The sequence below is a fragment of the Protomyctophum parallelum genome (genome assembly GCF_964188405.1).
Source record: "Protomyctophum parallelum genome assembly, chromosome: 9".
NCBI lineage: Eukaryota > Metazoa > Chordata > Actinopteri > Myctophiformes > Myctophidae > Protomyctophum > Protomyctophum parallelum.
This window is the reverse complement of record NC_139706.1, coordinates 18,613,462-18,626,364: the sequence shown is the minus strand read 5'-3', so window position 1 is coordinate 18,626,364 and position 12,903 is coordinate 18,613,462. Positions and strand designations below refer to the sequence as shown.

Here is a 12,903-nt window from a genome sequence, read left to right as displayed (position 1 = left end):
TCACAACGGTCACAGCGAACTCTGTTGCATCACAACTGGTGGCCAACAGTCGTAACCAACACCTCCACGACCCACAGGAGAATACCATCGCACAGTGGTATCAGACCAACCACAATCAGCCAGCCCTCAAACCAAACCCTTCGACCTAGAAAAACTCAAAACTGCAATGGGAAAGTTGAAACCCGGAAAAGCAGCAGGGATTGATGACATACTGGCAGAAATTATACAGCACCTGGAACCTAACGCAAAGACCTGGCTCGTGGGGATGCTGAACACATGCATGGCACAGAAAACCATCCCTTCTGTCTGGAGAAAAGCCAAAGTGGTTGCAATCCCCAAACCTGGCAAAGACCCATCATCCTCAAAGAGCTACCGACCCATATCCCTCCTCTGCATCACCTACAAGAGAGGCTGCTACTCCAACGCCTCATACCACTCATAGACACCAAGCTGACTAAAGACCAAGCTGGTTTCCGTCCCGTCCTGTGCTGGACAGAGCTCAACCTCACCCAACACATTGAGGATGGGTTTGAGGGAAAACAAATAACTGGAGCAGCAACTGGAGGGCGAAGCAAGCACGCAGGCAGCTTGTGCCTGCCTGCGTGCCTGCCTGCCTTCCTCATGTGGAAGCTGCATAGTTGAGTTTGTGTGTGTGTTTCTTTTTCTGTCTTTCTTTCTTAGGACGAAGATCAAGGTAGACGCCGTTGGAAGGCTCAACACAAGCCGATGCCCCTAGAGATCCATCCCAAAGCTTCCCTCAGGGAGTCCAGCAAGCCAGCTAGCCAGCAAGCCCGCCCAGTCAGCCAACGCAGCCAGCCAGCTCCGCCAGTCAGCCAGTGTAGAAAGTCAGGCTGCCAAGCCAGCGCACATCAGCCCTTGCAGTCAACCATTGTAGCCATACCAGCCTTGCTCAGTCAGCTCAGCCAGGCCTCTCTCGAGGCCTGGCTCTCTGTCTGCCTGGCCCGGTCTGCCCCGCCCTGCCTTGCAGCAACAGAACCAGCCTTGCTGGCAAGCCAGCCAGCTCAGAATACGAGCTCAGCAAGCCAGCGCAGCTGGCAAGCACGCAGTTAGTCTAAACCAGTTTCAGACTGGCAGGCCAAGGCAGACAGACAGGAAGACCGAGGCGCCTAGGCAGGCAGACAGGCCAGGAAGGCAACAAAGTGCAGGCAGGGGGACTGTCCGGCCTAAGGCTGCGCTGCAAGGGTTGGAGCCTGGCCAGCTCCTGCTGGTCTAGACTGAGTGGCTGTGGCTGCACAGTAAGGCTGCGGTAACCTAGTCTGGGCTTGCTGCTGCACTGGCTTGCTCAGCTCGCATTCTGAGCTGGCTGGCTTTCCAGAAAGGCTGGTTCTGTTGCTGCAAGGCAGGGCAGGGCAGACCGGGCCAGGCAGACAGAGAGCCAGGCCTCAAGAGAGGCCTGGCTGAGCTGACTGAGCAAGGCTGGTATGGCTGCAATGGCTGACTGCAAGGGCTGATATGCTCTGGCTTGGCAGCCTGACTTTCTACACTGGCTGACTGGCGGAGCTGACTGGCTGCGTTGGCTGACTGGGCAGGCTTGCTGGCTAGCTGGCTTGCTGTGCTCCCTGAGGGAAGCTTTGGGATGGATCTCTAGGGGCATCGGCTAGTGTTGAGCCTTCCTATGGCGTCTACCTTGATCTCCGTCCTAAGAAAGAAAGACAGAAAAAGAAAGACACACAAACCCAACTATGCAGCTTCCACCTGAGGAACCGAGACGCGAGAAAAGAACTGAGCGTCACTTGGGATGGTCACAAACTCTCCAACCATACCCACCCCATGTATCTTGGAGTTACACTGGACAGGACACTCTTCTTCAAAAAAACACCTGGAGAACACAAAAGCCACGGTCAACACCCACAATAACATCCTGTGAAAACTAGTGAACTCCCAAGTGGGGCGCAGACCCACAAACAATCCGTGCAACTGCCATGGCCCTGTCTTTCTCTACAGCAGAGTATGCCTGCTCAAGCTGGAGCCGATCACGTCACACCAAATTGGTCGACACAGCCCTAAATGACACCTGTCGCATCATCACGGGATGGGTCAAGACAACACCTGTCCCGTCCGTGCCTTTATGCGCTAGCCGGCACCTCCCCCCGCACATCAGACGACTGTGTAACGCTCAAGATGAATGGAAAACACAGGAGATAGACAGTGAAGTCTGGAATGAAATGATAGGGAACACCTCACACACACAGTTTCCTTTCGTGGCCGTTTACATTCGAGGGTCGCCGGTCCTCTCGAACGGAACAGTTTAACGTCATGCCCAGGACGAAAAGATATAGAGAACACCATAATGACAAATAACAGCAGGAAGGCATGGGCCACAATCCACCGTCTTGGCAAAGACCACACCACCCATAATTCACAACGGTCACAGCAAACTCTGTTGCATCACAACTGGTGTAGGTATTGGATGGAGCCCGCACACCACAGGTATAAGAAAGACGTGATGCAGAGGAGGGAAATGGGTCGGTAGCTCTTCGGGGATAATGGGTCTTTGCCAGGTTTAGGGATTGCAACTACTCCAGCCTTTTTCCAAACAGAAGGGATGGTTTTCTGTGCTATGCATGTGTTCAGCATCCCCACAAGCCAGGTCCTTGCGATAGGTCCCAGGTGCTGTATCATTTCTGCAAGTATGCCATCAATCCCTGCTGCTTTTCCGGGTTTCAACTTTCCCATTGCAGTTTCACGTTCTTCTAAGTCGAAGGGTTTGGTTTGAGGGCTGGCTGATTGTGGTTGGTCTGATACCACTGTGCGATGGTATTCTATGTGGGTCGGTGGCGGTGTTGGTTACAACTGTTGGCCACCAGTTGTGACCAAGACCGCCACCGACCCACAGGAGAATACCATCGCACAGTGGTATCAGACCAACCACAATCAGCCAGCCCTCAAACCAAACCCTTCGACCTAGAAGAACTTGAAACTGCAATGGGAAAGTTGAAACCCGGAAAAGCAGCAGGGATTGATGACCTACTGGCAGAAATGTTACAGCACCTGGGACCCAACGCAAAGACCTGGCTTGTGGGGATGCTGAACACATGCATAGCACAGAAAACCATCCCTTCTGTCTGGGAAAAGGCCAAAGTGGTTGCAATCCCTAAACCTGGCAAAGACCCATTATCCACAAAGAGCTACCGACCCATTTCCCTCTGCATCACCTACAAGGCTATATGAGAAGCTGCTACTCCAACGCCTTGTTGCCACTCATAGATACCAAGCTGACTAAAGACCAAGCTGGTTTCCGTCCCAGCCGCTCCTGTGCTGGACAGAGCTCAACCTCACCCAACACATTGAGGATGGGTTTGAGGGGAAACAAATAACTGGAGCAGCATTCAGAGATCTCTCTGCTGCCTACGACACTGTCCAACACCGCACAATGGTCAGGAAAAGCCTCCTCAACAACAGGCGCTTCTATGTCCAGTTAAATGACCAGAGGAGTAAATGGAAAGCCCAAAAGAACGGCCTCCAACAAGGTAGCGTGCTCGCCCCCCTCCTTTTCAATATCTACACAAACGACCAGCCACTACCCAATGCCTAATGCCAGCGTTTCATCTACGCCGACAACCTCTGCATTACGACCCAACAAGCAGACTTCCAGAAGATTGAGTCTGTCCTTGAAAGTGCCCTCCAAGAAATGTCAAGCTACTACAATACAACCACCTGAAACCCAACCTATAGAGAACACCTCACACACACATAATTTCCTTTCGTGGCCGTTTACATTCGAGGGTCGCTGGTCCTCTCGAACGGAACAGTTTAACGTCATGCCCAGGACGAAAAGATATAGAGAACACCAACATGTCAAATAACAGCAGGAAGGCATGGGCCACAATCCACCGTCTTGGCAAAAACCACACCACCCATAATTCACAACGGTCACAGCAAACTCTGTTGCATCACAACTGGTGTAGGTATTGGATGGAGCCCGCACACCACAGGTATAAGAAAGACGTTCTTTGTTGAAATACTGACAGCGTTTCGATCCATTTGATCTTCATCAGGTCATGTGTACACAAAACATACACTTTTATACTAAGGGAGTGCCCCCATTAAACAATCAAAATACCACATTTTGGTGCCCCTCCCATCACTGCAGGTGTGACACGTCAACCCTGAGTGAGTAGGTGGGGACCCAGACATATTGATGTAAATATAGTCTGTTCAGAAATTGTAGTGCCTCTCATAGAGCTTGTAGGTGATGCAGAGGAGGGAAATGGGTCGGTAGCTCTTCGGGGATAATGGGTCTTTGCCAGGTTTAGGGATTGCAACTACTCCAGCCTTTTTCCAAACAGAAGGGATGGTTTTCTGTGCTATGCATGTGTTCAGCATCCCCACAACCCAGGTCCTTGCGATAGGTCCCAGGTGCTGTATCATTTCTGCCAGTATGCCATCAATCCCTGCTGCTTTTCCAGGTTTCAACTTTCCCATTGCAGTTTCACGTTCTTCTAAGTCGAAGGGTTTGGTTTGAGGGCTGGCTGATTGTGGTTGGTCTGATACCACTGTGCGATGGTATTCTATGTGGGTCGGTGGCGGTGTTGGTTACAACTGTTGGCCACCAGTTGTGACCAAGACCGCCACCGACCCACAGGAGAATACCATCGCACAGTGGTATCAGACCAACCACAATCAGCCAGCCCTCAAACCAAACCCTTCGACCTAGAAGAACTTGAAACTGCAATGGGAAAGTTGAAACCCGGAAAAGCAGCAGGGATTGATGACCTACTGGCAGAAATGTTACAGCACCTGGGACCCAACGCAAAGACCTGGCTTGTGGGGATGCTGAACACATGCATAGCACAGAAAACCATCCCTTCTGTCTGGGAAAAGGCCAACGTGGTTGCAATCCCTAAACCTGGCATAGACCCATTATCCACAAAGAGCTACCGACCCATTTCCCTCTGCATCACCTACAAGGCTATATGAGAAGCTGCTACTCCAACGCCTTGTTGCCACTCATAGATACCAAGCTGACTAAAGACCAAGCTGGTTTCCGTCCCAGCCGCTCCTGTGCTGGACAGAGCTCAACCTCACCCAACACATTGAGGATGGGTTTGAGGGGAAACAAATAACTGGAGCAGCATTCAGAGATCTCTCTGCTGCCTACGACACTGTCCAACACCGCACAATGGTCAGGAAAAGCCTCCTCAACAACAGGCGCTTCTATGTTCAGTTAAATGACCAGAGGAGTAAATGGAAAGCCGAAAAGAACGGCCTCCCACAAGGTAGCGCGCTCGCCCCCCTCCTTTTCAATATCTAAACAAACGACCAGCCACTTGAAACCCAACCCATCAAAAACCCAACTATGCAGCTTCCACCTGAGGAACCGAGACACAAAAAAAGAACTGAGCATCACAAACTCTCAAACCATACCCACCCCATGTAACTTGGAGTTACACTGGACAGTTTAACGTCATGCCCAGGACGAAAAGTTATAGAGAACACCAACATGACAAACCCTACACTTAAACCCTCTATATTTAATAAAAAACAATTCTGGACAGGAATCCTGTATTGCAGGGGTGCCCAAAAGGTACATCGTGATCTACCAGTAATCACAAAGGCTGTGCAGGTAGACCATATGGCATGCCCCTGTATATAATCTATCACTTGAATTAAGGTGACTTGACACCAGCTCAAATGTTGCACACAAACATCAGTAGCAAAAGTACAAAGTTATTGTGACAGTAATAATTGCTATAGTGTGTGTTCAGTAACAGGAATATTCCTGTCTCTCCAGCTCTTTAATAAATAGAAAAGGGTTTAATCAGGAGTTGTAGTAGCCACAGGATAATCTAAGCGGTGGATATTGCTCTTTTCTTCATGTCTTTATGTATGTAAATTGTCTTGTTGTTTGTGTTATGTCAAATGCGTGTATATGTGTTCTGCATATACTTGGCTGCTGTGTTGCAAGTTACTGAACACACACTATAGCAATGATTACTGTCACACTATAGAGCTATTTAACACTGTTACTGAACACACACTATAGCAATGATTACTGTCACAATATAGAGCTATTTAACACTGTTACTGAACACACACACTATAGCAATGATTACTGTCACAATATAGAGCTATTTAACACTGTTACTGAACACACACACTATAGCAATGATTACTGTCACAATATAGAGCTATTTAACACTGTTACTGAACACACACTATAGCAATGATTACTGTCACACTATAGAGCTATTTAACACTGTTACTGAACACACACTATAGCAATGATTACTGTCACAATACAGAGCAATTTAATTTAGGTAACCAAATTGACCCCAATAGTAGATCTTTACACTCTCAATAGTTCAATTGTTGTTAAGCATCTGCTTAATTTCCAAAAAAACTACACAATTAGAGAATGTAGAAGATTGCTACTTTTGATCCTTTGATTATATAATGCTGATTGTAGCATAGTGGTTAGTGACTGAGCTTTGTTAACATGAGTGCCCGGGATCGTTTCCCACCAATTTCAAAGAATGTTTGTTGCTTCGTGCCAATTTTCACAGAATGTTTGTCCTTTTACCTACCAAACAATACTATTTTCACCTCTAGTCGATTATTTATTCAGCGTTTGAGCCACGGACCACCATTTGAGGCCATCTAGTCTCTCAGACCCATTTGAGCCACTGACCACCATTGTGAGAGTCTATTAATGTGAAATGGTGGTCCGTGGCTCAAACATGTTATCACTTTTGAAGTTACTTGTTGTGTTTAGATATGTAAATACTACTCTTTAAAGCCGTGTTTCGGTAGTCGAGTGGGTACTGTCGACGGTTAGTAAACATTGAGGCCGGGCATAGTTGTTTATAAACCTTCGACACTAACCATTCGGCTACTGAAACACTGTTTTACAGTTTCGTACAAACATCATATATAAACATCATAACAAGTAACTTCAAGTGATAGACGTTTGAACACACAAACAACAACAGCGTTAAGTATTAAATAACATTTAATCACTTACTTGCTCCGAAGACGGACCCGCGATGGTGACGTGGCACGTTCCAAACAAACACTGACCAAACCTACCTCCACGCGTCTCTTCCGTATTTGAGGGCGGCGGCACTTCCTTCCGGTGTGAGGCCACGCCCGCGAGATTTAACCGCGAATCTATTGTAGTCATGTAGTCCTCTTACGTTACATCCGGGTCCCTTGGTCCCATCCGCTTCTAATGCAAAATAGCTACATATGAACGCGTGAATCTTTTTTTTTTTTTTACAATAACGTTATTTGTCAGAAAGGAAGCCATTGAGGGTTAAAATGGGTCTTAATGCTTCCAACTCATATAACTGTCACCAACAACACTTTTAATGATATTACATGAAGCAGACAGCCCTGTGATGAAACCTTTAGCATTACACTGTGGTTAATAGGTTTTTATTCACAATGGAATGTTATTGTACTCTTAATATATCATGGTGTAGCACAGCACAGTAGATTCATATTTCAATCGATCTGGGATGTTAAAATTGTGCAAAACTCTGTTCAATGAATGGCCTCTTCTGCTACATTAAACATTACTAAACATTAAACGTTACTTATACCTGTTATTGAGAATCCTATAGAGCATGTTGACATGGATAGCTTGGTTAGTAGGCTAGTATCTCTGTTAGTTAATGCAGTTTGATTGATTAAATTAATAGCCTATTTTATTAGACAAAAATGTAGAACAGTAGTGTCATAGAGTGGAAAATGCCATTTGGTTTAATGTCACAGAATGCAGTGCCACGTAGAGCAGCATGATAAATGGTTAACTTTATAGTGTGTTCAAAAATGGCAGATCTGCAAGTTCAGTGTCTTGAATGAGATGTGCTGTGAGTTTGCATATCTGCTATTGTCCAGCATAGGACCGTTGCACAGTGAAGTATAAACAAGGCTTTAGGATTTATAAGTCGTTTTTAGAATATAATAGAATATTCACTCCAGTGAATAGCATTTATCCATTTAGATAACTTTTTGATGTTATTTAATTACTTATTTTTACACAGAAACATGTGTGTCTTTACAATAACTGTAATGTAATAATAATACTAATAATGTAATTAATTAAATAACCTTATTTTATTCTGAAGGCAACCGGATGTCTTAAATTAGCTAGCTCTCAGACAGGAAGTTCTAAATTAGCTCAAAAGACGGAGCCCAACGCAAGCCTTTGACGAAGCGCATCCGTGTTGCCAACTCTTGTTGAGAGAAATAAGCCAACCCACCTCCAAAAACAAGCCCAAAACAAGCCAACTCTCGGCGAGAATTTATCGTTATAAATACTATGCATGTCTATAATTATGAATGTTTTGGTAATTTGTTATATTATTACACACATAGTAGAAACACCAGACCGATTCTGTCATGTGATCAGAATCAGATTCACACTCCCCCAAACCTATGGGTATTTTATTTGTATACAAGAAATGTTGGCTTGTTTGATATTCAAAACTAGCCCAAAAACCCGCAACCCGCGATTCGGGGGGGGACGGGGGGGACGCAATTCTGGGAAAATACAAGCCAACATTTGTGGGAAACAGGCAGACCTGGCAACCCATTTTTTAACCCTTACAAATACAGTCTACGCTTACAACCCTTATTAGCGCATTACATTTTTGAAGATATCTCGCTTTCACCGCCCTCTGCAGGCCAGGGAGTATAGTGCAAACAGCGTCTGCTAGGTCCAAGTACAATTCTGGGGGTGCTTAAATGTATTTCACTTTCACATTTTTGGTCATTTTATTGTCTACTCAGGCTTTTGTGAACACCCAGTTTTTAAGTTCTTGATTCAGTATTTAATCAGACACACACACACCCATCTTATACAAACACATTGTAACGTCAAACTACATTTTAGATTAATCGAAAACACCCATCCTTGGTTCTGTTGACAGATATTGTCCCAATGTGAGGGGGCATGTTGTTTCCCAATCACCTTTTTCATTTTACACGTACCGGTATCTGTGGATTATTCATTTTTCAAAAAAATAAATAAGCTATTGAAAAACAGCTCCCTCATGTAACAATATTAGTCACTAGAACCAAGGAGCTTGAAGTTCATTAGTTTGTAGAGGTAGGGGGCGTGGCAGCTTACATGAATATCAAAATAATTAACCAAGCAATTTAAAAACTGTTCACAAAAGCCTGAGTAGACGATGAAATTACCCCAATATCCCTTTAAGAATTCAGAAAATAAATTACAAAGGAAAACAAACACTAGATTCAAGTTTTTTTATTTATGTTTAATAGGCGTGGAATAATATAAAAACAAATCTAGTCCAGTTAAGTTAAAGGTTTCTAATGTTATTTCATGTTAAGTGTTTTTCTGAGCAAACACAAAAAAAAAGGCAATATTTATCACAGTAACTCCTGGGCCGTTCAACAGGCCATGTTAAAAATCAGTGACCATTCCTTTTCACCCCTCTATAAATCCTTTCACAGAAAAAGAGCAATTGTACTTGCTCACACAACGCGTTGCAACGAGACATGTTGAGCTTGTGAATTCTTGCCATTTTCGCCGAATGTTTTCCTTTTATGACATCCCCAGAATAGGGGCTCTAAGGTTCAGCTGGTTAAACTGAAAAAGGTTTAGAATAATTCAACACCACCTGTTAAAAACCTCAAGCAACGAGGTATAAGGCTTTATGATAGTCCGCTTAGTCTCTCACTCACTTCCCACAGCTTCTTGGCTACAGCATCATCCCTGGCTTTAGCATAGACTTTCCTCACGGTACAGTTGGAGAAGTAGCGTCCGCTGAGGTGTTCGATGCCCTCCTGGAGTGCACAGTGCAGAGTCGTCTGGGCCCCTTGAAAAATGTTCTTGAAGAATAAGGCAGTAACGGGCTTCATAATGATTGTCAGAAATGCGCCGGCGTGCCGGCCAAGCTCAGATTTGATGTTTCCTGACAAAATAAAAGAAGAGCCATTAGGATCAGTGAGCACAAGGCATTATGATAAATCCCTTATTTCAACACACTGTGAGCACGGGCGTAAAGGGAATATTCTAATACATGCCGGATAAAGCAAAATGTCAATGTCAATAACAATAATTGAGATAAAAAAAGGGGAATATTCTACTCTCGTAAGAGTTAAACTCAAGTAGAAGTAATATGACTTGCGTTATAAAAAAGACCAGATAACAGTTACATAGTAGTTAGTAGTTACCATGAAAGGGTCCTAATGTGGCATCCTGATGGTAGACATCTTAGTATAATTTACAGTACACCCTACAAAACAATCCCTCTTCAATTCACTGATGCTTTCTAAAGTGGTTAAGCATATTCGCTTCAAACAAACCAAATATCTCCCCGATTGTGCCTTAATAGCACACTGTAGTTGTAGGATATACACCCGATTGTGCCAGAATAGCATATAATAGGAGTTGTGAGCTGACCTGGGTGGAGGCAGTAGCAGGTGACCTGGGTGCCCTGTAGCCTCTTTGCCAGTTCATGAGTGAAAAGGACGTTACATAGCTTGCTGTCACTGTAGATCTTCATGCTAGCTACAAACGAGTCCCCCAACCCTAGAGCCTTGTGGGTGTTCAGGGAATCAAAGTCAATCGTTCCTGTATTATGTGCAACAGACGCCACGTTGACCACGCGACTGGGACCACACTCCTTCAGCCTCTCCAGTAGCAGGTTGGTGAGCAGGAAGGGGCCGATGTGGTTGACACCAAACATCATCCCCAGGCCATCCTCCGTTCTACCCTGCACGTAAATGCCTGTATGACAGAAAGGAAGGTGATGTTTCAAGTTCAATCCCATCTCCAATCCTCCAAGCATGTGAACATCAAATCTTTATAAAAAATAAATAAGTCTTTACAAGCCTTGAAGCTTTCAACCGATTCATTTCCCATTTGTTTATTGCGTATTTGCCAAGTACATTTGCACATACCTGGAATTTGTTCTCTGCATTTAACCCATCCTAACTATTATAATGAGCAACTCCAGCTCCAAGGTTAAGGGTAATGATTGGCGTATGTACCTAAAATGCAGGCCCTTCATAGATCATCACTGTATCCATACGTTTTTTTGAACTATTATGGAATACCTATAAATTAAACTGCAGTCATGTGAAGAAAACGGTTCTTATTGCAGAGAGAACGACAAAGACACCACTTTCAGTTGGACTGTTTGCAGGTGATCAATTCAGGTCTGGATTGTTTTGACTCTTTGTCGAAATTCACTATGCAACCAGACAAACAGGTATGTACCAGCTCAACTAGTCCTGGGTGGACTACACGTGCAGACTTACTACACGTGTAGACTAAACATTCTGAGTGGGTTTACTGGGACTGTTAAAAAACAATGCACGCCCGTGGGACAGGAAAGGGAGGGACAACATGGCGACAGCAAGGCGCACCGGCCAGCCCCGAGTTCCCAAGTCACACAACACCTTGCAACAAAACAAATCTAATCCATGCAAAGCTTTGGCAGTACCAATGTCAACTGTGCAGTGGTATTGTTTGCCGCTAACCTGCATTGTTGATGAGCAGGTCCAGTCTGGGCTCAGTCTTCAAGAAGGTTTCAGCAAAGGAGCGAACAGACTTCAAACTCCCCAGATCCAACTGCATGAATACCACCTCATTGCTTTTACCCAGCTGAAGGGCAAACAGATTGCCGTTAACATTGTTGCTGTCAGAAGAATACATTTGTAGGCTACTTTGTGTGGTGAAATGTACAATTATCAACACATAATAATAACTTCTCACCCTCTTGACTTCAGCCAGAGCAGCTTCAGCTCTATGTTGGCTGCGACAGGCCAGAATGACCCTGGCCCCTCTTTTAGCCAGGTGTATGGCTGTCTCTTTCCCAATACCTGTGTTGCTGCCTGTAGTTGAACAGATAATGGAGGTAAATGTGACTGTATTGCAATGTTCAATGTGATTCAAACACCAGTCTGATGCAAGACATTCTGCAATTCAATTGCAGAATGGTCACAAAGAATATATGTACTAAGCATTAACTTTACCATGGATATCAACTTGTTTCTAAAACCTTCTGGGAACAAGACAAAGAGTACCGACCAGGGAATATGGTAACAGCTTCATCCTACCTTTGATTGATCGATCATTTCATTAACAGTTTGTAGAATGGGTACAGTTCAAGGAAAGTACAGGTCAATACAAAATCTTCTAAAACCAGAGGATAAAACCAGAAAAAGCACTAAATACTTGTTTACAGTAACTAAACAAGTAACTCACCTGTCACAATCACCGTTTTACCATGCAGCTTCGTTTTGCTGGTGCATCGTTTCCCCTTCACTACAACATTATGAAAGATATATCCAACTCCTATGATTACACCGATGACCAACAGAAAGACAGACATGGCCATGGACTCCGTTCCTGGTGTGACAAGGAACATATCATGACAGCATTTTCAGTCACACCCAAATACTGGGTGTTAACGCAATGTGTGCGCCGCAATTCCCACCATAAGATTTTTAGACAGACTGAAAGTATCACTCACCTGCCACTGCCAGTGTCAGCTCCATATAAGTGCCACAGTGTCGGTTGATTTGCTGTAGCCCAAACTGAATCACATGGGTTAGAGCAGGTGTTTTCTATTAGCTGTCAACTGCAACATACCTGTGCTGACATCACTATAACTGGGTGTGGTCAGGTGTGAGACAGAAGTGGAGCAAGGTTTCTGCCCTGTGAATCCGTGCAGATTTACCCTTTAACCCAATTCAATCTGTCATCCCAATTTTGGGAATGTAGGTCATAGGTCAGAGAACATAAACATGACACATGGTAGGCAGCCTACATCTTGTAGTGAGGCTATTTCCCTCTATTTGTGAAGCTACAACTCCCAGTAGTTTATTTGTTTTGAGTGCTTTTTCAGCAAGCTATGACAAAGGCTTACTCCAATTCAAATCTAAACCAAGATTCTTAATTTT

At 44.7% G+C, this 12,903-nt stretch overlaps 1 protein-coding gene across 2 annotated transcripts; it reads right to left on the bottom strand.

The window, feature by feature from the left end:
* Positions 1–9,267: 9,267 nt before the first annotated feature.
* LOC310864373 (dehydrogenase/reductase SDR family member 13-like) lies at positions 9,268–12,457 on the bottom strand. 2 transcript variants are annotated; one of them, XM_083773052.1, is made up of 5 exons: positions 12,206–12,457; positions 11,714–11,832; positions 11,479–11,602; positions 10,397–10,723; positions 9,271–9,905 (listed from the first exon to the last, which is right to left on the bottom strand). In XM_083773052.1, the coding sequence occupies exons 1-5, from the start codon at positions 12,366–12,368 to the stop codon at positions 9,646–9,648; spliced, it is 993 nt and encodes a 330-aa protein (XP_083629178.1). In that variant the 5' UTR covers positions 12,369–12,457; the 3' UTR covers positions 9,271–9,645. The 2 variants fall into 2 exon arrangements, with proteins under 2 accessions (XP_083629177.1, XP_083629178.1); XM_083773051.1 differs by having other exon boundaries at positions 9,268–9,905; positions 11,479–11,832.
* Between the last annotated feature and the right edge of the window lie 446 nt (positions 12,458–12,903).

Excerpts from the sequence above, each read along its gene's own strand:
- LOC310864373 (XM_083773051.1), bottom strand. The coding sequence starts at position 12,368 with ATGTTCCTTGTCACACCAGGAACGGAGTCCATGGCCATGTCTGTCTTT. Across the intron at positions 11,833-12,205 it reads TAAAACGGTGATTGTGACAG|GCAGCAACACAGGTATTGGG; the intron begins GTGAGTTACTTG and ends GTTCAACTACAG. Across the intron at positions 9,906-10,396 it reads CTGCTACTGCCTCCACCCAG|GAAACATCAAATCTGAGCTT; the intron begins GTCAGCTCACAA and ends TTATTTTGTCAG.